At 37.9% G+C, this 25,975-nt stretch overlaps 2 protein-coding genes across 2 annotated transcripts in view; one reads left to right on the forward strand and one right to left on the reverse strand.

Moving 5' to 3' along the window:
• Window positions 1-5,562, forward strand: part of LBR (lamin B receptor) — an 11,614-nt gene extending 6,052 nt beyond the window's left edge. The window contains exons 6-13 of the mRNA XM_014950717.1: window positions 49-103; window positions 1,186-1,380; window positions 3,042-3,145; window positions 3,346-3,471; window positions 3,551-3,719; window positions 4,085-4,165; window positions 4,261-4,383; window positions 5,287-5,562. Coding sequence (XP_014806203.1) covers window positions 49-103; window positions 1,186-1,380; window positions 3,042-3,145; window positions 3,346-3,471; window positions 3,551-3,719; window positions 4,085-4,165; window positions 4,261-4,383; window positions 5,287-5,447 — 1,014 coding nt within the window. The 3' untranslated portion in view covers window positions 5,448-5,562. The remainder of the gene's footprint in view (window positions 1-48; window positions 104-1,185; window positions 1,381-3,041; window positions 3,146-3,345; window positions 3,472-3,550; window positions 3,720-4,084; window positions 4,166-4,260; window positions 4,384-5,286) is intronic.
• DNAH14 (dynein, axonemal, heavy chain 14) overlaps window positions 1,439-25,975 on the reverse strand; it is a 27,716-nt gene continuing 3,179 nt past the window's right edge. The window contains exons 3-15 of the mRNA XM_014950718.1: window positions 24,978-25,090; window positions 23,286-23,497; window positions 21,869-22,009; window positions 20,505-20,638; window positions 19,794-19,958; window positions 17,836-17,948; window positions 15,895-16,359; window positions 13,797-14,105; window positions 12,210-12,350; window positions 11,021-11,074; window positions 10,406-10,694; window positions 8,605-9,505; window positions 1,439-1,740 (exon numbers count right to left, since the gene is read on the reverse strand). Coding sequence (XP_014806204.1) covers window positions 16,287-16,359; window positions 17,836-17,948; window positions 19,794-19,958; window positions 20,505-20,638; window positions 21,869-22,009; window positions 23,286-23,497; window positions 24,978-25,090 — 951 coding nt within the window. The 3' untranslated portion in view covers window positions 1,439-1,740; window positions 8,605-9,505; window positions 10,406-10,694; ... (2 more) ...; window positions 13,797-14,105; window positions 15,895-16,286. The remainder of the gene's footprint in view (window positions 1,741-8,604; window positions 9,506-10,405; window positions 10,695-11,020; window positions 11,075-12,209; window positions 12,351-13,796; window positions 14,106-15,894; window positions 16,360-17,835; window positions 17,949-19,793; window positions 19,959-20,504; window positions 20,639-21,868; window positions 22,010-23,285; window positions 23,498-24,977; window positions 25,091-25,975) is intronic.

Below are 25,975 nucleotides of genomic sequence, written 5' to 3' on the forward strand. Positions count from 1 at the left end.
CTCCCAAAAAAAGTACGTTGTTAAACACTAGTATTTTATTCGTCCTAGGTTGTGGAAGGCCTGCCCCTTTCAAATGGAAGGAGACTGCAGTACCGGATAAATGGTGAGTGCGTTGCAGTCGCTTATTCTGAAATGGGATACAGTTGTCAGTACTGTAAGACACAAGGGATGAAAGACAGGCTTTCTGGTCAAACTGGGGGTGGTTTAACACCCGCCGGCAGCTCATTCCCCCAGCTGCAATGGTGGAGAGACTCAGAAGAGTCAAAGTGAGGAAAAAACTCATGGGTTGAGATAAAGCCAGTTTAATAGGTAGAGCAAAAGCCGCACTGACAGCACGGCACTAAGTAGCTGTTGTAAATCTTTCATAAAATAGGGTGAACGTTTTCTTGGAAGAAGGAGGTTAGTAGTGATGAGGAACTAACTGTCCCAAGAGCAAGACGTTACATCAGGAAACACTTTTTTCATACTGTGAGGGTAACCGAGCACTGACACAGGCCACATGGGCAAGTTGTGGAGTTTCCTATCCTTGGAGATGCCCAAAAGCTGTGTGGACCTGGTCCTGGGCAACTGGCTCTGGGTGGTCCTGCTTGAACAGGGGAGAGGGACTAGATGGGCTCCAGAGGTCCCTTCCAACCTCAGCCTTGGTGACCCTGTGAGGTTGCTCATAGGAGGTACTTAAGTGAGAGCTGTGTAGAGCTGCCTGCTTATTTTTGGACATTATTCCCTTCTACGTGATTTTATACTCTCAAAGTACAAAAGTTTTGACTTAATAGTTATTTTAATGCTGTATCAAGGTATATATGAAGATAACTCGAAGAAGAAAATACGGTTATCTGTGCTGTCCCACAGATAAGGTTTTGTGACCCGCCCTCATTACCTCATAGTAGTAGTGCCAGCTCCCATTTTTCCACCAAAATCTGAAATTGGATCCTGTGCTGGAAAAAATGGAGGAGCGTTGGGTGTTCTGCCTCCTTTCCTTTCGATGAGGAGCACAGGAAATTTCAGGGCGTAGATAGAATGTGGTGGGCATATTGCTGTGCTCCAGAAGTCCCAACCTCAAGAGTGTGGGATGTGCAAGATGTTACTGGAATACAGACATAAAAATGCAGAAAGGCTGGATTGGGTAGGTTCTAGCAGAATGATTGATTTATTTTGGCTAACGTGTTTTTCTTCTGCATCCTTTAGGGTTTTACGCTTTTCTTTTGACTGCTGCAGCTGTTGGGATTTTATTATACTTCCAATTTGAACTTCATTATTTGTACGATCACTTCATGCAGTTTGCGGTGTCGGCTGCAGCCTTCTCTCTGGGGCTGAGCATTTACCTCTACATCCAGTCCCTGAAAGCGCCCGAGGAGGAACTAGCACCCAGTGGGAATTCTGGTGAGTTCCAAGTATGGTGGATAATTTCTTGCCAATCGTTTCCTGTGGTTCCTTTTTTTTTTTTTTTTTTTTTTTAAAGGCTAGATTTAGGGCTGGTTATTATAATACTGTGAGTTTTACTTTCTACCAATGTAAAATTCACGTTGCAAGTTAAACGGCAATTTTTTGTTCACGCTCAGGTGCTGTAAAATGCTTAAAATTGTAGCTGGATTATCTTGAGCAGCTTTTGCAAAAATACTTGGGTGGGTCTAGTCCCCTGGCGATGAGGGGACGGGTCCTTCCCTTCAGTTTTAAGCGTTTGTCTAAGGGGCCTCGTTTGCTTCATTAGTGCCCCCGCTCGTGGGCCTTTTCCCCAAACACCTGAGAATGGAAAGAAAAAGGAAACCGGAAAAATCTAAGTATTTTGGCAGTGGGAAGTCAGGTACAGAACTTGAAATTACAGTGTATTTCTAAACATCTGTTTTGTCGTGCCCTTTTAAATCTAGTGAGCTGAGCTGAGTTTTCAAAATAAATTTTGATTCCTTTGTGAGATTCCCTCCTTAGAAAGTGTCAGTTTTATGCCTGGGGTTTTGTAGGACAGAGAATAGACTGAGAAATCAATTAGCATTGAATATTAAACAAACTGCTTTTAAAAGTGATCATACAGCGAGTAAGAAAGGGAGCTGATGGACAGAACATTCAGTGTAATAAGATGAAGTATTGAAATAGCCTCAGTTCCTTTGTCAGTGCCGTGTGTTGGAGGATAGACTGAGAAATCAATTAGCATTCAATATTAAACAAATGTGGTCAAACATATTAAAAGTGATCATACAGTGACTAAGAAAGGGAGCTGTTGGACAGAACATTCAGTGTAAAGATGAAGTATTGAAACAGCCTCAGTTCCTTTGTCAGTGCCGTGTGTTTGTGCGTGAGGGGAAATAATACAATGATCAGAAACAGGTTTTAATTTGACAGGCACAGGCCTGGTCTCTGTGAGCAGCACAGCAGCCTCTGTAACTGTTCCGCAAAGTGCTTGCTATTTGCTAACTCAGTAGTGTGGGATAACTTGAAGTCAAGGTTTTGTTTTTCCCTTCTTGACCATCTGTTCCAATGGACAGGTGGCTGTTACAGCTAAAGGAACTCTTCCTCCCAGAGAAGAGCAGTGAAGAAGGAAAAAAAGTAGAATTAATTAATATTGTAAGATCATGATCACGGAAACTGTGATGTGAGGTTGAGGAGAAAGCTGAAAAGAAAGAAGGAGCAAATGTCAAGAAAGAACTAAGACTGTAGTAGTAACTTCCAAAATGTTTAATGCTCCTAGAAAATAAAATACTTGTTAGAATGAATTAGTATTGTAAGATCATGATCACAGAAACTGTGATGTGAGGTTGAGGAGAAAGCTGAAAAGAAAGAAGGAGCAAATGTCAAGAAAGAACTAAGACTGTAGTAGTAACTTCCAAAATGTTTAATGCTCCTAGAAAATAAAATACTTGGGCTGCTTAAAATATAAACCATGGGGAGTTTGCTTTCTATTTTGCATTTACTCTTATGTTTTTCTTGCCAACCTAAATACTTTTTTATTTATAACGAGGCATTGTTAGTAGGAAGAGGGAACTACTCTGGGGAGCGTGGTGGAGGACAACAGGAGCAGTATTGCTAACAGAGATGTGTCTTATCTGTAGGGTATCTGGTTTATGATTTTTTTATTGGACATGAATTAAACCCTCGGATTGGCAGTTTCGACCTCAAATACTTCTGTGAGTTGCGTCCTGGACTGATTGGCTGGGTGAGTCAGTAATCGTAGAGATTTTTATTTTATTTGCTTAAATGTGGCACAGAGAACTGTTGGTAGTTGCAAACTATTGCTTGTGAAATGGGTTATTATTTTTGTAAAACTTAAATATTGTTCAAAAACATCTATAATGTAACAGAAAAGACTGCCATCTCTTAAAAGGAAAATTTGTAATAGCGTATTTTCTAACCTAGGTGGTGATAAACTTGGCCATGCTGTTGGCTGAGATGAAGATACACAATCAGAGCACGCCCTCTCTGTCGATGGTACTCGTGAACAGCTTTCAGCTGCTGTATGTGGTGGATGCTCTGTGGAACGAGGTAAATACCGATTGTATGAACTGTTAATGTTACATGAACGAGGCTTTGCAAATTGTAAATTCCTTCCTCCCGTTCCCAGGAAGCTGTTTTGACTACAATGGACATTACCCATGATGGATTTGGATTCATGCTGGTGTTTGGAGATCTGGTGTGGGTTCCCTTTGTCTACAGCCTGCAGGCCTTCTATTTAGTTGGCCACCCCACGGCCATTTCTTGGCCCGTTGCTGCTGCCATCACCGTTCTGAACTGTGAGTTGGAGCAACTGTTACTGTTATCACTGGTAGCAACAGAGTAGTACTGACTGGGTTTCGTTGAGGTGTGAAGGGAAGCTTTAGCCAAGATGCAACAATCATATTTTCTGTATCACCACAGCTGGTGGAAGCGTGTCTGGCTACTGTTTAATACCAAAAATATAATAAATTCTCATTTTATTAAATGAAGGATAAATAAGAATCTGGACACCTCGTTGTTCTGCTGAAGTGGCTTTAGATGGGTGCTCTCTGGAGTTGAAGTGACTTAAAACGTTTTGAGTGAAGCGTAGCAGAATGCTTTTGTTGAAGGAAAGAGGACTGGAAAATACTGAAAATGCAAAATAAATAATATTTTTTTTCAGGTATTGGGTATTACATATTCCGTAGTGCAAATTCTCAGAAAAATAATTTCCGAAGGAATCCATCAGATCCCAAATTGGCCTGTAAGTGCATTTTTCATCTGTTCAATTGCTGTACAATGTCTCTTTGTTAAACACACATTTCAATTGTTGCATTGACTACAATGCTCTCTTCACAGATCTGAAATTTATACCCACGGCCACTGGAAAAGGGCTCCTTGTCACGGGTTGGTGGGGTTTTGTTCGTCACCCTAATTATCTGGGTGACATCATCATGGCTCTAGCGTGGTCCCTGCCCTGTGGTAAGTTCCTGAAACTAAAGTGGATTTTATAAAAAATGCTTTTACGTGTTGGCATCTGACTGGGTTTGAAACACAAAGTGAGGGTTATTTGAGATACTAAAACCTGTAATTAATTGAATGGCAAATTCAGGTGTCGCTCCAGGGGTTAATTTTATTTTGGATTTTAATTGAAATTAGATGGTACTAAATTAGCATATATGCTTGTAGAAAGTAACCCCGAAGAGGATTTCCCCTCATGAAAATGGAGGAGTTGAATCCTCTGTCAGTATCGTAATGGCAGAGGTGAAAGCGTTGCTGTAACTGTGTGGTGGGTGGGAATGGGTGGGAGGGGATCACAGAATCATAGAAAAGTTTGGGTTGGAAGGAGCTTTTAAAGGTTCTAGTCGAACTCCCTGCCATGGGCAGGGACACCTCCCACCAGACCAGGTTGCTCCAAGCCCCATCCAGCCTGGCCTTGAACCCCTCCAGGGATGGGGCAGCCACAGCTTCTCTGGGCAACCTGTTCCAGTGTCTCACCACCCTCACAGGAAAGAATTTCGTCCTGAGATCTCATCTAAATCTCCCCTCTTTCAGTTTAAAACTGTTCCCCCTCGTTCCATTGCTCCCCTCCCTGATCAAGAGTCCCTCCCCATCTCTTGTAGCCCCTTCAGGGCTGTGAGGGGAAGTTAGTAGATTTTGAGACTCAGAATGTAAGTACTATTTTTTCTTTTTTTGTGTGTCTTACCTGCATATAAACACGTCACACAATTTTTGCACTGTCCTGTTGTTTGATCCTTTACAGTATAAGACGCAACAGTCCATACTATGTGTGTGTTACCAGCTTAGGAGATGTCGTTAACACCTAACTTTTCTAGATATTTTTTTTTTCTGTGTTTGAAGTGACTTTCTCACTTTATTCTACAGGTTTTAATCACATTTTACCGTATTTCTACGTGATCTATTTCATCTGTTTGCTTGTCCATCGAGAAGCTCGTGATGAACATCACTGTAAGCAAAAGTACGGCTTGGCCTGGGAAAGGTACTGTCGGCGCGTTCCGTACCGCATATTTCCTTACATCTACTAGAGCACTCCACCTGCCCCCCTTCCAAAATTACTTCTGAAGTTTATTTCTTGGCAAATAAAAAAAAAAAAATACCTCTTACCTTGCACTTGGTCTATTTGTTATTTAGGCTTTTTTTAAAAAAAAATTTAAAAAAAACCAAACAAAAAAAGTGACCAAACAGTGGAGTGCATCAACAGGGATTTACAAGTCATCTTAAATACGTGAGTTACGTGAACTGACTGTCTGTGACTTCAATTTTTAAAAAAAAAAACTGTGAATTTTAAAAAGTTCTGGAGCCCGAATTTTTCAAGTTAAATTTTATCTAGAATCCTGAGTTTACATTTTTTTAATTGCATTTAATTAAGCACTGTGATGTAAAGTATATTATTTTCTTAATGCAATAAATACAGCAATTCCATCCAGTTCCTTTTCCTGCTGTTACTTGTACCATCTGACTTCAGGTGTCTGGCTGAAGCCTGAATGGGAGGAGGAGCAGGGGCTTCTCGGTCAGTGGAGCTGGAGGCAGAGGGTTTGACCCACAGGAGGGGCTTGTGCCCAATTGTCCCCTCCTGGCTTCTCATTAATGGGTCTGTATTTTGGTCAGGGAGGTTCAGGTGTCCCCTCCCCCTGTTCTTGGGGCAGTTTGAGCCCTGACCCCAGAGAGAAGCCCCGTTTCTGGCTCAGGCTCCTGAAGGCAGATGATACAAACCCCTGGTTCAGCTGTGGATGCCACAGCGAACCCTGATCCTGCCCCGAGCCTTCAATGGGGGCAGCCAAAGGCGCAGGGTGGGCAGGTTTGATAGAAAGGAATAAAACCGACCACAGTTGGCTTATTCTGATGGTTGTAAATTATGTCTTAATGTACCATAGCCTTTACCCGGTGTGTATAATAAAGCCGCCACCTTTTTGCTGTACAGTGTTGGGATTGGAAAATGCGATAGCTTTTTTTAGAAACAGGAGAAATCAGTAACTAAGTCCATTTCCAGGAATTCTTTTTTAAAATGTTAATTGAATAAAGGTTTTTGTAAATTAATGTATTAATTCTTGAAATAATTGAAGTGTTCATTTAAATATTTGTATTGACAGATGTGCTATGAAAATATAGGAAATGCTCCTCAATCCAAAGTCGTTTTTTTAATTTGGCATTGCTACCTCATATGTAGGTTTTGCCTTTTGTACTGTTGCAGATAGAGAAAACAGCTATTTTTTTGCTATTGCTATTTAAAACAACATTTTTTTACATGAGCCTGTGGTTAAACTCGACCACTTTCTAATATATTTTTGTATATAATTGACTTTTTAACTGAGGTATGTCTTGTAGTCGCTAATTGTGTTCTTTGTCTGACTGGCTGTAAATCAGATGCCTTTGCAGTACTGGCTTCGTAAGTAGAATAATTTTATATTTTACCGAAATAATCTTGCATTAATTAACTAGCTTTTCTACTGTCATCACAACTTTTTGCATACTTCATACATGAGGTTTATGGCACAAATGGTCCAAAAAAAAGCTTATTAGACTTTTAAATATAGTGCGGGTACCTCTACATTTGCTTGCGGGAAGGTTCCTAATCAATCAGAATGTTGCTGTTATTCATCAATTTATTTTGATTCTTTAAAAATGTTGATGTAATTGAAATTTAGCATGGCATTTTTTTAAAGAAAAGAACCCTTTATTTTGTACACAGGCATTTTTTTAAAGAGAATTGTACATTTGAAATGTATATAATGTAGCTTGATTGTGGCTGTGTGTTAGTGGTGTAAGGAAAAAAGGTTTTCAGACAAGTCCTTTGATTCCTGGAAGGAAATGGCGGTGCCTGTGAAGCACCGGATCAAACTGGGATACCTTTTTTTTTCCAATGGATTAGTGGGAAATAGAGCAACCATTTCACTGAACCAGTTTGTGGCTGTACTAAAGGGGGGGGTTGGGGAGGGACAGTTTAACTCCTTGGCCTGTAAAGCAGGAGATGCTGCCGCCGTCCCAGTTTTATCTGTTGCCACACGAGGCTGTTAAAATGTCATCTGCAGCCCTTGTCTTTCAGGAATGGGTCTTGACCAATAACTTCAGTTTATTTACATGCTGAGTTTTATGTGAATTTGATTTTTGAAGTAATTGTTTTTAATACAAACAAGCCTATAAACAAAAATAAAGCTTTTGCTGAAAATTAAGTAGTGGCTTGTTTGGTTTTTTTTCCTTTCCCCATTCATGGTTGTATCTATCTGAAAAAAAACGGCACTGATTTATCTTATTAAGTGAAGATGTGACTCTACTGGAGTTCCTTTTGTATCGGTGGTGGTGGGTTGAGCGTTACAAGGTCGTGTCTGGTGCTTCTCTTGGTCTGTCTGGGAATTTTAAGGAAAGGATGTCTCTCCCTATTCTCTTTACACACAAGTTCACAGACCCACGTGTGTTCTTAGAATTGTCTGTCTGTCAGCTCCATTGCTCACCCACCTGCGTCTTCACAGAGTCCAGTGAAGCAGGGGAGGCTCACGTGTTACCTCTTTTTGTTCCTCCCTGCTGTTAGTCCAGAATTAACACTTGTTTGGCCTGTATTATCTTGTATTTTTCCCTGCAGCTTCTATTAGAAGTCAAAACCCCACTACAGCTGCAGGGGTACTGCACAGGACAGAAATGTTGTGCTATTTTCACCTACCGTGAACAGGACCCCTGTGGCGACAGGACACGTGGCTACAGGAACAGTGACTGCCATTGTGCCTACAGAAAATTACTTACCACAGGTAATAAAAATGTTTGCTTAAGTTACAAGTTTTAATGAGCTGTTCTGTATGTATCAGAAGCATAGTTCTTCCTCTCGTGGAGTGAAAGGTGTTTATGGAGTGGGTGTAAAACCCCTCCCACGTGTGGATGGAGACCATTGTGCACTGGCTGTAGATAAACCCCAAACTTCAACAGTCTTTTCTGGTGGGGAAGTTCCCTAAAATACTTTAATTGTGCTTTTATGTTTTTAGTATTTCAGAAAAGCTGAGCACTGGATTTAGTTTTGGTTTGATTCTGTGGGTTTTTTTGATAAGTTCTTTTAAATCATCAGTTCTACCTTTTTTTCATGCCCCATCACAGGATTGGGGGAAACCTTTTGAAGAAGAGGCTGAAGTGGCCAAACTGCAGCTCTTTTATGTGTGTGTGTCTGTGTGTGATGGTGTCGCGTTCGCATCATCTTACCTTCCCATCCCTCCGTCTCCTCAGAAGATGGTCCAGTGCCACAGTAGCCAAATGGTTCAAGCAATTTTCCTTTCCCACCTTGACGTGGTTTGTTCTCCTGCCGTCTGTTGGGGTGACAGGCAGACAGGCTGCGGCAAAACCTCCTCCTGTCTCACAGCGCTGCATTTCAGACGACGTGCACTTGGTGGAGCAGGTGCCTGGTTGGTGCTTGTTACTTCACAGTGTAGCTCCGCACGTTCACGGTAGTGAACAGCCCGCCTTCCTGTTGAAAGATCACATTTTTCCCAGTTTGCTTCTCTGCGTGTCCTCTGCGTAAAGGGTTGTGAGAAGGTAAGGGCTCAGTGAGGCCATGTGTTCTTCGGTTCCTGCCTCGGCTGAAGAAAACAAACCTGGAGCAGTAACACCTTAAAGAACAGCAGCTGGATCATAAGGCCATCCCGGGGACCTGTGTGAAACGTAAATGGAGGTGACTTGCCATTGAAAATGGGGAATTTTAACCTGGTAATATTGCCCTTGTAAAGTAACCCTTGTGGAAGCTGCGGATGCCAAGAGAATTTCAGTCGGTGCACGCAACAGCCCTGAGAAATGTCTCTGCAGATGTTCAGGAGGAAACGTGTAACAGCAATCCCAAGGGTGAGGAACACACCTGAGCAGATACTCATCAGTGGAAGCACACGCCGACACTTACACTGATACTTGTGCAATGCCTTGTTCACTGCGAGACCAAATATTCGTGTCACCAACCTGTTTCAGGGTCCCTGAGGCCGGAGCTGCACCCACACGAGCTTGTCCGCTCTTCCCAGGACCAGCTGCCCAGGACTCCTCCTTATGATGCTCATATTCCCTCGTGGAGCCGGGTGTTGCCAGGTTAACTCAGCCGGACTGACCAGAAGGAATCCATCTAAAGCATAAAAATCAGATTAAGAGAATTCCTGGGAAAAGTACTGTCATACCTGGTAGATCCTTAGGAATAGAAGCAGAAATTAATGAGCAGAAAAAGGGGAAAAAAAGCTGAGCTCAAAGCCACATAAAAATTCAAATGATTTCCTTTGGCAACACAGCTTTAAAAATACCTGTACTAGAGCTACTAATAGAAAAGCCAATAGAAACTGCCAGCTGGATACAACAGTAATGCAAAGACTCCCCATTCAACTACATGACTCCAATAGCTTATATATATATATATATATATATGTAAAATCCATACTCTTAATTACATTCATTAATATTTCTGATACCATATGTCTGTATACGGAGCTATAATTATAAAAAAGGAAAGGTAATATAAAAATGCAATCTATTCCATGATAATCATTGTTTTATGAAGTGTACCTGGTATTTTTTATGCCATTTAGAAAGTGGAACTAAATGAAACAAAAATAAGTATTTCTTCATGCCATTGTGGTAAGTCAGCACTAACACTGAAAGAGCAATGGCCCAGTAGACACGATGACTTACTGAATGACAATAGTTTAACACTTTCAGCGCTGTGTTTAAGACCGCGTCGGGTCTCTCCATTGTACGTTTCTATTTTGAGGTGTTACAGAATATTAGGGATACATAAGCTCCTCCATGAATACGTTTGCCTAAAATTTCTTCCATCAAATTAGTAATGTGTTGTGGCTGTATCTGCTATTGCAGAAATACCTAATTTTCACAGCTTCTTCTAAGTGAAATGCTAAGTGAGAAAATGAGAAAATAGGATAAAAAGAATCGAATCAACAGAAGCAGCTTTTAAGTAATAATGGATTAAAATAGCAACTGGCAGAGAACATGTGAAATAGATGCTAAAATATTTTACCTGCTTGATTCTCCCAATCTGCCTCTTCTCATCAATGTCTTTCTACTCCACACCTAATTTGGCTTATTCCCAGCTCCTGGCTTATTCCCAGCTGCTCCGTGAGGAGGTGTCCTGCAGTAACACTGAGTCAACCTCCAGGCAGCGTGAGGGAGGCACCAGAGCAACGGGTAAAATTATAGTCCTGAGAGTTCAGGTTTGGCTTGTGAAAGCTCAGTGGGAGCTTATTACAAATACAGAATTAAGTGGAGTTTCCAATGGCTGCTTTGCAGTTTCCATCTGCAGGAACACTCTATGAAAAAAGAAAAAAAAAAAGCCATTTTTGCCTGAGCTCTCACCGAATGAGCCCTGACTGGTGCAAAGGATTCCCTTTGAATAGTCTCGTAACATCTTTGCCCAAGTCAGTTATGCCAGGGAGAAATTCTCTTTAATGAAATATGTAAATCTCAGGACTTTTCAGCATCTGACACTAAAAGATAAGGAATGGCTTTAAAGGGTTTTGTCCTGTTGGTATAAAAAGATAAAGCACAACTAATACTTGGAATATGACAGGAAGCTCCTGCTGTGGATTCATACGGGTTTGGGAGAAATCACAGGCAAATTAATTTGGTGACTTACTTGGAAGATGAACACAGGCAAGGTGCTTGGAAGTGTCCTGAGAGTTACTTCATCCTTAAAAAAAAAACAACAGTATAATGAAAATCAGCTATCAGAACTTTGATTTTTTTCCTTTCTCTTGCAAACAAGTTGCTATTAGAAAGATAAATGAAGAAGGGAATGTTTTGCCATGAGTATAAAGGAGTTTCCTATTAAAAAATAAACCCCATTTTCTGTAAGACTGAAGTCCCACTGGCAGACTGGATTAGAAAAAAAAACTCCTCAGAAATGTACCATAAGAAAAATGGAACCATCCTCAATCTAATCGTAGAATCACAGAACAGTTTGGGTTGGAAGGGATTTTTAAAGATCACCAACTCCAAGCCCCAGATCTGGAGATACGTGGCTGGAAACTGCAAAACAAACTGAGCAATGTGATGGAGAGCTGGAAATATTTTCAGTTCTGAGAGAGATCAGAGCAGAAAACATGAATGGTAACACAGAAGAATGTGATCTGGTTGTAAAACCTGCAATTTGACAAAAAAGATTTTCTTGCAATTTCCTAATAATACTAACGTATTATGGCAGCTCTGTAATTGGCTGCAATTACTTACATAAACAGGATCATTTGATTCGTTTTGTCATTGAAAGAATTCAGACCTTCTGAAGGGACAAGTTTTTCAAGACTCCTGTGAGAGCGAGCCAGACTTGCCAGGTAGGAGTTGTTACCTCCAACACACAAGAGACTTGCATCAGTGTCTGTCACAGCCTGAAGAGAAGCCAGGAGAGCTGTCTCTGGAGCTCAGTGATATCACCTCAAAATGTCATGACATTAAATTCAGATCTGACAAAAAGCTTTTGAAAACTTGCAAATTTAAGTTCAGCTTAAGAAACCAAAAGTCTATTTGGTTGCCTGAGTCGTTCTCAGGTGACTTTGACCTTTCCTTTGCTGTGATTACTCACCAAGGTGAGGGGAAAGGAAAATCTATAATTGTCACAGAAATCTAATACCTGCCAGCCAGTCTTTTGGCACAGAGCTGCAGTATTTCACAGCAGCCTGTCAAATTTCCTGCACAGTTTACAGCATTATGGTTGCAAAAAATCCTGAAATCATCCTCTTCTGGAGAAGGGATGCTATTTTCAGCAGACAACCTCCCGCTAGAAAGGAAGGACCAACAGATGGATGGTTTGGTGCCAAGAGCTCCGTTACCTGCTTTGCTGCTGGACAGTCCGAGTTTGGAGCGAGCCTTCTCTCCGCTGTGCTCTGGGGTAGGGACAGCGCTGCTGGAGCTCCCCAGCTCCGCTCCAGAGACTCCATCAAAGGGGCTTTGCTCAACCAGCACAGAGGCACCTGCAACTCGAATGGACACCAGGGTTATGCTCGGGGCCAGTTACCCCTATTGCTGTTAAACGCCCTCTGTACAATTCAGAATACGGACATGTCATTTAGAAGAATACGCTGCAAAGTTAAACTTTTCTGAATGTCTTACTTTTAATATTGTTGCCAGAAGTATTTTCCCTCACCTCAGGGGCTACTATAAAGAGATGCCAATGTGGTATTTCTAGCATTGTTTTAGTGAAAAAATAAATAAATACCTGTTTATTTATAATCTTTTAAAAGTTTGTTTCATAATTCTGCATGAACTACGAATTTTTTTTTTTTCTATAAAGTCATCCTCTTTAAACTATAAGCAGCAAACATTCTGAAAAACTTACGTGCAAAGAAGGCTCAACATCTGGTTATTTTTTTTCAAAATCTGCAGTACACAGAAGTACCAAAGCTTTTCTTAAAATCTCCATTTGTAGTCTTCCCTCTACCTGTAGGACCAAAGTAGTTCTCTGTCAACAGAAGCCTGAAAACAGATCGCCAATATTAATTAAGATGGCATAAATTAATTAATTGATGACTGTCTACTCTGGGATCTGATAGAAATATTTCTAAAAAAACTACAACACCCAAACTTATCTCCCCTTTAGGAAAAAAATATCAAAAAAAGACATCAGAGAAAAGAAATGCCTCTAATTCATGGCATTTATATGTTAATAAATGTTAATACACATTAAATTATTACCAAAAATTTAAGTAGAGAATATTGATACTAGTAGTAAATGAATAAAGCAAAGTTAAACCTAATTTGGTTATTAAGGTACATTGGATCCTACTGAAAAGATACTAAAATCTGAACTTGTTAGTAGTTGTTCACTGAGCCCGGTGTGTGATGTCAAGGAAGCGCAGCTAAGAATATATGGAGTTATTGATTTGAGATGGACACATCCTGCTTGCAGTTGCGATGGTCCCGAAGCATGCACAGTTATATGCGAGGTGAGATAGAATAAGCAACTCAATTTCAAGCAATTACTTAAACACAGTCTAAATTACCACAGCTCTGAGAAACAGCGTTATCAGAAAGGCAAACTGCTGCAAAGAGCACAAAATTGTTTTTTCTTACATTTGTTCAACTTGTTATTCTGCACAATCATTTTCAACCATTTCAAAGCCTGCCTAAAAATTTTTATTTATGTTATCAACACTTAGTATTACTTCCCTCTTAACATTCTCCCTCAATGTTTTGTTATTATAATGTTAACTTTTCAGGACAGATATTGCTTCATTTTATATAGCAGTGCACACACTTCTGGGGCTTAAATATAGAATTTCTGAAATTATTCTTCTACAGTTAAGCTACCATTACTGCTTAAGCCCCATTTTTTAACCTTGTGACACGTGCACTGTTTTGGTAGCATAGGTCTATTCCCACAAGAGGTCCCCAATCTGGTTACTGCTTTAGACACTCACCCTTCTCCATTGCATTCTTCGTAGTAAACAATCATGGCAGGTTCCCATAGAGCTACTCAAGCCAGATGGAGAAGGTTCACACAGCAAAAACTTCAGCATTACGTCTTGAGGCACGTTCTCAAGGAGTTGCAGTTACTGTACAGTAAGTATCTCCTCTTCTACATACTCTTCTATTCTATTTTTGTGCATCTTCTGTATGTAAAATTCACATTTTGGTCTTCAGGAGAGCGGTTGTTCTGTGAATGTCCCTGCATCTTCAGCAAACAATGTAAAAAGCGGGTCTTCTTCATTCACTTCCCAGTTCCTTCACTATAAAATAAAAATAGTTGATGTGGGTTGCATACAGGTTCCCTGCTGAAGCTATAGCATGTGACCAGTGTGTTTACACAAAGGCTTACACTAATTTATTGACTAAATTAATTTAAAATTGGCTAATTGACTAAATTAATTTAAAAACGCTCTGCAGAGTTTCATAGTGAGCAGTATATTAGGGATAGCACGTATCTAATTCACACATCTAAAACAACCCACCCCCAAAAACAAAGCCCAGTTTCAAAATTCCAAATGACTGAGGATGTTATGCTTGAGACAGAGAAATTTCTAAATAAGTCCTAAAGAACAAAGATGAAAGTGGAGGAGGCAGAAAAACTGTACATCTGTTTAATAACTGTTGATATTCCAGAAATGTTACACCCAGAAAAGAAGTGACATAGAAAAATCCAACGTGTTTGTCAATTGGAATGACCAAACTAACTGCCCTGAAGTTGTTAGGAAACTGGGGATATAATGCAGGAGTAAACGGAGAGGAGAAAAAAAATTGTAAAAAACTTGTATTTCTTCTTTTATCTGGTTCTTTTAAAGGGGTAAAATATATAAGGATATAAAATATATATAATTTAATGACTTTAAGGAGTAGCTTAACCAAACTTGTTTATTGCATGAATAAATTTTAAAGAGCTTTGCCTCAACATGGCATTTAAGAAATATGAAGAATTTGAAAAAGTCTGACAAAATAACTTTTCAATTGTTTTTCTTAATGCATAGGGATCTAAATCATTTTAGGAGCAATTAGTTGGAGGAACAGGCTGCGTAGTCAACAACTTCCTTCTGAAAAAGTGTCCTGCACTAATCCACCTACATGAAGGTCCAATAACTTTATGTGGGCAGCAACATACTGAGGAATAAACCCAAACACAGAAACTCAACAAAACAGATTTATAGACTGTATAAGGACTACACTCTCTTTCACCACCTTTGTTTACAGGAACAACAACTCGCTCACAAATTTATTCAAATGCTGAAGTGTGGAGAGCATCAGGACTGCTTTCTAGTTTATGAAAAGGTTACAGTTTCAGGTCATATGATTTCAGGACATAAAAACATTTCAAAAGACAAATCCGATTTTGACAAAACACACTAAAAATATTCTATAGTCAGTCATTTAAAGTGCCCCAACTGAATTTTGATGAACTTGCCACCTACAAAAAATCTGCTTTTAGGGAAAGCGCTATCTATCTGTTAAGCGTTAATGTATGAATTAATGACTGTCTCTGACTAATGCCAAGCAAAGAGAAAACATGATTTTTTTTTCAGAAGCTGACTCATCATATATTATTTTTAATGATACATTCTATAAATGACTGTTTTAAGATTTTATGCAGTTAAAAGCACTGTTTACTTGAACACCTTTCCTATTTCAGTAACTTTAGAACTGGACAAAGGACTACCTGACAGTTTATGCCTTTCCCACTTGACTACTCAAATGGAAGAAAAAGGCCATCAATCTTTCCCAGTTCCTTACCCCTAGGTACAAGCGAAAGATTGAATCCATATGCTCTCAGCACAAAACTAATAATTTTGATATAAAACCCAGAAAAGAGTGTCTTCCTAACACAAGGGTTAATTAAAAACCTGTAAGCTTAACTAAAGGATACATTTCCGTAAAAGGGGAAAAAAAAATCCACTCTGCGATCTCTTGTGAAGCATTAACAAAGTCTTTGTTGTCATCAAACCCACACAATAAAAATATTATTTACATGCCAATAATGGGCATCCTTAAGGAGAATAGATGAAGTGTGATGGGATTTTATTTACTCACCTCAACATATAGCCTGAATTCCATCTTCTCATTCAGCCCGTATTCAACCTGGATTTGCTGCGATCCCTCTGCAACACTGTATTATTATTTCCAACCCATTTATATAGAAAATCCTAACTCATAAAGCAGAATCCCACTGTGCTTGGAAAACTAGACAAACATAAAATTAAAGCTCAGGTTTCTCCAGATTAAAATTCCAGGCTCCTTCTCAGCAAGGCAAAAGTACCATAAAAATGAGAGTACGTCCATGCTGTTACCAACAGGTAATCTAGTATTTGTATAATGGTCTTTGTTGATTTATAAAGTATTTAAGAAAAATAAGAAACAAATTGCTAGACTGTACAGAAAGAGATGAAGTATTCTTTAATTCTTTTTGCATTAAAAACCTACGTTCAAACTGACTTGGTCTTGAGCGTCTTGCTTTTTCTAGCATTGATTTTCCAGACAAGAAAGTATTTCTTCATTCTAGAAGTGAAAGAAATAATTATTTATGCATGTAAATTCTATAGACTGTCACACCTGCTGTCGCAACAGCTCAGTAGCAGCACTTAACGCTGTTGGGAGACAGATTGTTGGACAATTAGCCAATTTCCACTTTCTAAATCTGCTCCCAAACATTGTCCCTACACCCGATGCATGTATGAAATGTATAGCTAAAGCAGAGGCCTGTTGTACCCACAAAAGACAAAGTACACTAAGCAAACATTAATATTAGCTTGTTTTAAACCTGAACACAAGCATCCTTAACGTACCATAACTGCAAAAGCAATTTTTGTGCCTAGTAAAAAATTGCCGCTGTGCCTGATGTTAACTGCACGAAGGCCCAGCCTGGGCTTGTTACCAACATCTGCTGAGAACGTCCTGTGTAAACTGGGTCTTGGTATGAGACATTTCTTGTTGGGATGTACGTTAAGCACCAGATAACAGTAAAGGCCTTGAAAATACAGCCACAGGTTGAAGCAAAGCGTCCCAGATCCCATAACTCACTGATGGTTTACCTGCCTTCTAAACATTCCCATCACAGCAATCTTTAATTCTCTAATCGACACAAAACCACACATATTCAGTAACAATAAATGTTACCAGAATCTTGTGGAGCAATGGAATGAAATAAGATCATGATTACTTTCATTAATTTTTTCATGTGGAAGATAGTACTGGCAAACATAAAATACAATTTCAAAAATATGCAAAATTTGGGATGCCTCATTGTGGTGACTGATGCACGCACAAAAAACATGCATGAACAAATCCAACACAAGAAACAGGGTCAAGTACCAAAGCTGAATCACTTCCAGCAATATTCTATAGATGAAAAGCAAAACTAAACCAGAAACAAGGGTATTCCCCTAAAAAAGTAATAAAAATAAAATGTTGAAACAAATGTGTAGAAAATGGATATTTAATATACATCTAAGCAAGAGGTTAAAATTCAGCTATCGTGTTTTTACTGATGTTTCAAAAACAGCCAGCCCAAAGAACGTGACAATTTCACCACTAAATATTTCCTTCTATTTTATGCTACATAATTTGCCTTAATACATTCTATATAATGTAAGCAGTACTAGCTATCTCATATAGTCTATATTACTTGAAAGAGAATAAATAGGAGAAATTAACTTGTGTCCTAAAATTTACCACACAGGAAGATATTACTAGAGATATTATCACTTTTTCTACATTAAATACACAAGAAAAAAACAAAAAATAACAAAAGATAGAAGCGGATGTTTAGCTCCTTTAATGATTTAGACATAAGAACCAAAAAGATTGTCTTTAGGTATTGTAATTCTTTAAATTCTTGAATGCCTATGCAGGAATTAAAACAGTATTAAGTTGGCATTTTATCATAGCAAGATACTGAAAATTATTACTGTAATTAGTTACCGTCAATTGTGGGGTTTTTTGGTGGTTTGTTTTTTTTTTTTAAAATTTCCTTACCTGAAATTGGAAAATAAATTAAAACTGAGTAACTTATAATACATCTGCCTTTCATACAGCCACTGTGGAACTGGTGTCGTTTCCATTTCTCCTAAATTACGGTCTGCAGAAAACTAGGAAAAACATTAAGAAAAAATACATAAGTCCCTTTCAAAAAGAATTTGAATTTTCATTATCAAAGACAAAAAGCATGAATATTGATGACCTCAGTGGTGGCTAAATTAATCACATTTTGTCTATCAATATAGTTTTTGTTTTATTTTGAACATGCTTATAGTTTCTACATGTTTTTAGTATTTTAAATATTAAGATGTTTCTAGCATTAAAATATGTCATTATGGCACATACACACTACTTCTGGCAGATATTCAAGTCTTCTGATAGTTAGGAAAGCCCCTCAGCACATTTGAAAATCTATTTATGTAGGCCCACTGACTCTCCTTGTTTAAAAAAAAGTGGTTTATCTCACACAGAGTATGTAAGAAGGAGAAATCTGAATGCACTTATTCACTGTTAGCAAGTAAAACTATGGAATATAAATTTTTCCCATCACTACAAGATACAATACTGGAAAAGAGAATGACTTATGCAAAGATTTCCAACACAAGGTGGGCAGATATACCCCCCAGACGGTGCTCACCACAACGCCTGGCAAACTCCAAAAGCCCTTTTCTCAAACCTCTGCCTTATATTTCATGTAGGCAAACAGCACCTTATAACCGCATCAACAGCAGGGTAAGCAAATAGATTTTCATTCTCCATAGAGAATGTTCACAGCTGTGTGAAAGGATATAAAAAATGGTGAATTGTAAATTCACATATTTTCTTTTCAAATTATGGACTGGAGTCTGAGTGACAAGAATCCAGTGAAGTGGCAACAGTAGAAATCTTCATTATCTTTCATGGGAGTATAAGAGATAGAAGAATGGCTACTAAGCACTAATTAATTGTTTTGAATTAATAATTCTGTGGTTTAGTCAAAGTAAGTAGTAAATTTTTTATTACAGACATTTTGGAACACATCACTTTGTATTTAAATCAAGGTTATACTTCAAATTTCTGTACTACAGCAAGATTTCTAAAGGCAAAGGAACAAAGTAACAGTCTTTTTTTCCCAGTCAGGGTCCTAACACTTTTTTTTTTTTCCCTTCCAGTCTGGTTTTATAAAAGCTTGGTACCTCCACTCATAGCAAAAACATCTTCCCCATCTTAACAACAGTAATTGCACCAGTTCCTAAGCCATGTCTGTAATTTTCCGACATTCAAATCACGTATCTCATACATACAACAAAAAGTTTAACTTTAGCATCCAGCAACAATCCAATTATGTAAATTATGCAATTATCACTTCTTCCAACGCAAGGTTAGTGTCATACTAGTTCTAAACTTCACTGATGTTAAAGAGAAAAAGGGCTTCAAAGTTGAGTTGGCTTCAAAGACATTTAAGAACCGATGAAATATCATGCAATGTGGTATGTATTCTTAAAAGGTACTATTTTTAGTGGCTCTTTAAGGAATATCAATACTCTGTGCTCCTGGTGAGATGGATTCACTCTATAATCTGACAAAATTAACCTGGCAAGCAGATAAACACACACATAAATTATTTGCATTCATTTTCAGCCAAATTAGTAAGACGATCCACGATACTGGCCATGAAATCACCAGTACCAGTGCAATGGAGAGGGTGGCTTAAAAGCCACGCTCTTGTCAGTGTTACACAGACTTAAACTGGTCACAGAATCTCATTCTGAGTTAGAGAATAAACTTTGCTCTTCTGTTTTTTAGCATCCAGTTAAACAAAGCCAAGAGAGGACTCGTCTTTAGGAGGGACGAGCAAGGTCTTAAGCAAAGTCGGTAACATAATTGCAATGGGAATGCAACATGATAATAAATAAAAACATTCTTTCTGAGGAAATCTCTGGGTTTCTGTTGCTCTGTGTGCTGTACAATACTACCTTAGACACAAATGAAGCTGTAACCGTCCAATACACTTCGTTTTGCATAGCTGTGTTTGTAGAGACAGCCTGTAAATCGTAGGGGTTGTAGGGAACTTTAAAGTTGTTTCTGTTTCGTTGAAGACAATATATATATTCCCCAGTATCTTTTAGCAATAATGGTCTCTGTCAAAAGAGGAAATTATTTACATGATATCTATATAATTTATTTTTCATGATTACAAGCTACATATCTATATATTTGACTATGAGAAGAAAAGTCAAAAAAATACCCAAATATTCTGATAAGAAGCTTAGTAGCAATGCTGAATTGACTAATAAATTACTCTGTTATCATCGCATTTTTCTTTTATTTCCAATCTAAATAATTATTTTTTAGTTCCACTAACAGCTAGTTAAATATCACTAGTTCTTGTTAAGAAAACAGTCCCATACAACCCTATTAATGTTACTACAACTTTTTTATCCAAACATGAACAAACTTTTTAGTAGTTCCAGTTCTCCATCTATGAGAACAGTGGTAAGCATTATTAAGATTAAAAATACCACTGTAAGGCTCTTTAGTAGCAAACACCTATACAGGTAAAGATTGTAAGTATTAGTGATATCTTTTTTCAGGGGAAAACCTTCCAGGAAATAAGTATTTTAGATAATAACAGAATTTCTAGAATGTAATTGCACAGGATGTGGAGAAGGGAAAGAAAAATTCACCGTAAGCGTGAACTCCTGCAGTCGGGACACATCAGTCTCTCCAGCTAATTGTTCACACGATGGTAACGTTGTTTGCCAGCCAAGTTTGCCTCGAAGCCTCAAAATATGCGTTATAACATCATCATCAATTGGTTCTGGTACATTGAGAAAAGAAACAAAACCAGTGTTGGCTTTTTTCCCTTAAACATAAAACCGTTAGATTCACTACAAAAGAGAGCCAGCCATTCACTCTTTAGCTTCATTGCATAAGCCTTAACAAGTTTGGAAGATTGGTCTAATGTTATTTAGACCGAGCTGGAAGACTCTGAAAACACGTCTCAGAAAGTCCTTCTCAAAAAATATAAAAGCCATCAGATATTCCAAATGTTGGTTTTTCCTGCAATTGAAGAACCGTGGTTCAAGTGACTTCAAAGTAATATCAATTTCCAGTGATTTTACACTGATCTTTGGTGTAATTTACACAGCAAAATTCAAAGTACTCAGTAGAAAAAATATGATTTACAGGCCAAAGACCTTCTCAAATGCTAAAAAAACTGAAAGAATGAGAAAAGACTTCTGAAGGCAGAGCAAAATCTCAGCTAAACAAAAAGACTGTTAAAAATGAAAGAATAACAATAAAACTTTTATTTCTACTATTTAAAAGACATTCATTTTTACATGGAAACATATTACCCCTTTAGAAATCAGACCAACCTAGCCCTGCATAGGGGAAGAACACTCCAGTTGAACAAAAGATTCTATAACATTATGGAAAATAAATTGAGAAGTCCCAAAAAGCTTAAAAAAATATTTTTTCCCATGCTTTTTAACCCCTATTAAAATTGTACAGAGAAAAAAAGTTTGCAAAAAAGAAAAAAATAATTGGAATCCAGTTGTGGTATCATTCCCTCCCAGTTTTCAGTCTCAGTGACAGCCATTTTTAATGGAGAAATAATGATCAAAATCTATTTTTCCTGACACTGATCCTGGAAGATACATAGGAAAACATGACTACTCCTTACAAATCTTCCAATGAAAAGAAAATTTACTGTAGCTAACCATAAAACATACACAACATTAAAATAAAAAAATCAAATGCTGTCTGAAATTCTGCTCTGAGATCAGGTATATAAAAAAAAATAAATCAGGTGAATGCAGAGGTTAAAGTTGTTGGCCTTTGAAATAAGGTTTAAAATGACAGCACTCTCATTTACAGCTTCATCGGCTCTTCCCCTACACGTCTGCTCTTAAAGGCAGGAGAGGGATGAGGAAAGACAGTAGCAGTTGAATATATTCTGCATGATACCAATATGAATCTGAAGTAAATACATTGGTTGTACAGGCCTAACAGTATAGTCTGCACCCCAATGCTAAAACTTACATACTTGTTTTATCATAAGTACGAACTTTGCCTCTCAAAGACTTTTTAGAAGATCTTTCAACTTTTGGTTGCTCACAAGTCTTTTTGTGGCTACTTGGTTCCAAAATAGCTTTTTGCATTTCAATCTTGCTAACATCATCTGCAACTGACAAATTAAAAAGGAAAATATTAGTAATTTAAAGCAGATCATGATGCACAATTTTTTCCTAATTTAAGTTAACCTTCCTACAAGTTTACATTTCTGTGTCTACTTCCCCAAATGCATTCTGATGGTTTTAATACTTGCATAGAGAGAGACATACACACACACACAAGAAGCTGTTTCTTTTTGTAGATAACACATTAAAACTTGTATTCAGATCACCACTCGACATCGGTTACTTCGGTCTGGTTGGGTAAGAAATGTAATACTTGTTTACTGTTACAGCACAACTCTACCCTTCAATGCCTTGTTTAACAAGGCAAAGTTTCCTAATTTGACACCTGATGTGCTGAAGACTTACAGGATACGATTGATTCAAAAAACTTTTTCTGCAAGTTTCACGCAAAGCATAGTCCCAAAATTACCGATATAACTGAACTCCAGCTTGCAGATTTGCTTGAATTTTGACCTGTTGAAGTCAGTATGAAACTTGCAATGACTTTCAAAGAGGAAGAATTGTGATCACAAGACCACCAAGTCTTTGTGAGGAGTTTCATTTCACCATATGTACAACTTCCATGAATTAAGATTTTTGTATTTTAGAGATGGCCATGCTTCCAAAAAACCCAAGTTGATGGGAGGACAATAGGAAAGACAATTGTATATTTAGTTTTCATCAACATCTGGTGGAGTAAGTATATTCAAGACCCACTAGACGGCATTCTCACTTAAAGAAACTTTGAATAGGTAAATCTATACAGAAAAGAAGTATGTATAACTACAACTTTTTAAAACGACAAATAAACACATACTCCTATGCACCTTGCTGTTGGTATACAGAGTTAAAGTCACTGTTTTTATCTCCACTATTCCATTTTTTCTTTTTGTTTTTAAAAAGATGTCAAGTTTTGCAGAAGTCTTCACCACCTACACAGAAAGTGTTGTTGGCATCCCTGCAATGCCCAGAGAAAGAAGAGCATTTGCTTTAGAGAGAAGAACAGAGTGTATGTTCGTACTATGGCTGCCCACTGCAGTATTATATCTCACCAAATATCAGAAGTCCCGTAAGACTGCTATTTTCAGTAGAAACACAGAAAATAAATGTTCAGTCCATGCTTAAAGTAAAAACTGGAATGCTTGTGACTTACAGTATTCTTTGTTAGAAATGCACTTGAGGACACTGTATATTTACAAATACTTGGAAAAGAATTTTTACAATGATGAGGAAAGAAAATAGTATCTTCTATTACTCCACATTCTGTCATTTTAGGTACTTTACCGTATACAGGAGAAGGCGGCGACATGTCAAAATCATGCTGAACTCCTTTGCAAGCAGAAGCTGTGGGCAGTGTCTTTTTCAAATTCTCATTCGCTGATGTTAAGGACACAGGTTTTGTTATGCTCCTTTTTAGCTTCACTGTCTCTTGCTCTGACACGCTAGAAGGTTGAAAACCAGATTCTTCTCTTCCCTCCTTATGTATTCTTGAGAGCCTAAAATTGAACAATATACTCTATTAGGGTAAAAATCTGAAGATTCAGTCATACAGGCAAAACAGAACAATTGACTAAAATACGATCGGTATAATGGTTTGTATTTATGATTAAGACACAGCTGTCCTATGGCACAGAGTTAGAGCTTTATTCACGATGAATAAAATATACAGTGAGGATGGTGAAAGAAATCAAAATAAAATTACAGGCTTACTCTTGTGCTCTGACACTATAGGCATCAGAAGAGTATACATAAAAACTGATCATTATTTTGATTAGTCTCAAAGGTATAGCTTCAAGACTAAACTAAGTTTAAGCTCTGGGAAACACAACTAAGAAAATAATGCTTAGAAAACCCAATGGTATAATTTGTTCTCATTCTTAATAATTCCAACAGCATGATATCTACTATGAAAGTAGAAAGAAGGTAATAAGTTGTATTTTCAAAATTAAATTATTTCCTAGAAATTAAATTCTTTCCTATAAAATAATTCTTTTTCCTATAAAAAGCATAAAAATTAAGAATACTGTAATACAGGATTTGTTGGGGTTTTTTTTTCAAGCTCATTCTTAGATTTCTAGACTAATCTGGAAATCTCTAAAATAAGTTCAAACTTCAGGTAGCAAATGGTAACCTCCAATAAGATTCTTCTGTTGACTGAAGCACGATAAAGTGCCAGCAAAGTCAAATCTAGTATGTGAAAGATACAACAGAAATCTGTGTTAGCAGTCCCTGATATACGAGTAGCATGACTTAATGTGCTTTTCTCGAGACAGATGTAGACAGCAAAAATTTTATCTGGGCAAAATGCACAAATACAAAATAAGTTGTACTGTGAGCACTGAAACTAATGAAGACTGGCAGTTTCTGTGCTTTAATGTTCCCTAATCACTCTCCAGAAATACCTTCATCTTCAATTTCCATGTCCAAATTTCTCCTTTCAGCTTTCACTCGCATCGCCTACTAATTAAACTAGACAACTAGCAGCATGTAGTGTGGCTTGTGATAGAAGCCAGAATGCGGATCCTTACTGATCAGATACTTTCTGGTCTCTAGGATGGAGACCGTTCTGCCTGGCTTGGGACTGATGAAAACTGAGGTTCCATTACACAAAACTTAATTTTTCATAAATTGAGAAGTCGTTCACATCCTCCAGATGTTTACACCTCTCATATTAGCTTAGATGCAAGAGATGAATTAGTGAAAAATCCATTGAGAAGATTGGATTACCCACTGACTAGACTGCATTCTGTTTGCAATGATTTCACTAGCATTTTTCCAGATTTTCAGTGACATAAACTAAATCAGATTCCATTGCAATGGGCAAAAATTACGAAGTTTATGCCAAAGCATCAATCCAAGCTTCACAGAATTCACAAGGAAGCAGTCAAATAATTCAGTAAAAGACATCCATTGCTATTTCAAATTCTAAGTAGCAGAGAACAAAAAGCCATCATAAAGAAGTATGATTTCACATACACATTTCCAAAACACACGCCTTCCTCTTTTATTGTTGCTTTGTGTTTCCTTTCTGTTCTTCCTCTGTAAACTGCTGTGCGAAGACTAGAGTATTTCTTCTCTAGTGAGGAGGACTGAGAACAACAGGCAGAGAAATACACTAATTTCAATAATTATTCAGTGAGTGGTCATATATCATAAACTAAAAAATCCAAAGACTTTTTTAACAACTATGAAAAACATTTTCGAAAGCACAATTGACAGCTTAATTCATCTTTCATTACAGATGTTTTCTGAGTTATGATATACAGCATTTTATGTACATGAGAATTTACTTATTAAAAAGAATCTTAGTAAATGACTTTAAAATAACTGTGCTCAGAGCACTGAAATTAATGTCTAGTATTTTCATATGGAGTATAAAATTACTTTCTCCTGTTTCCATCAACCTAAATCTAGTTACAAATCTTCAGAAAAAGAAATTATAAATTTAGAACAACAAATCATTATTTTTCAGGACACTCGAGCCAAACACTAACTAAAGGAAAATAGATTAATTTATATATATTTCCTTCCTCCAGGAAAATGCCTTAAGATAAATAGCAGCCTCTGAGGTTTCCCTTGCAAGGTTCCTAGGAGGAAGACTCCCATGACAGCACAGGCATTAAACATGTAATCCACATTTATTCATATAACATTTTTCCAGGCAGGGAAAGTTACCCATCCAAAGGATTAGGTTAACATCACTTTTTTCAGTCTTACAAAACATTCCAGTATCCCCAAAGCTGCACTGACAAACAAAATGAGCTGTGCAAAAACTACTTTGCTATTAACACTGTTGCAAACTTCCAGAGAGTCTCTACAAGCCCCCATATTCTACTACATCCATTTATATTTTGGTTTTGGACCACTCTGACGACACCTCTAGCAGTTCAGCAAGGCTACGCTTTCAGCAGTCGCAGCTGCCCAGGCCCAGAGTTGGGTCCAGAAGCGCATATGGAACAGTGCTGGCTTTAATT

Source organism: Calidris pugnax, unplaced genomic scaffold (genome assembly GCF_001431845.1).
Source record: "Calidris pugnax isolate Ruff unplaced genomic scaffold, ASM143184v1 scaffold24, whole genome shotgun sequence".
Taxonomy (NCBI): Eukaryota; Metazoa; Chordata; class Aves; order Charadriiformes; family Scolopacidae; genus Calidris; species Calidris pugnax.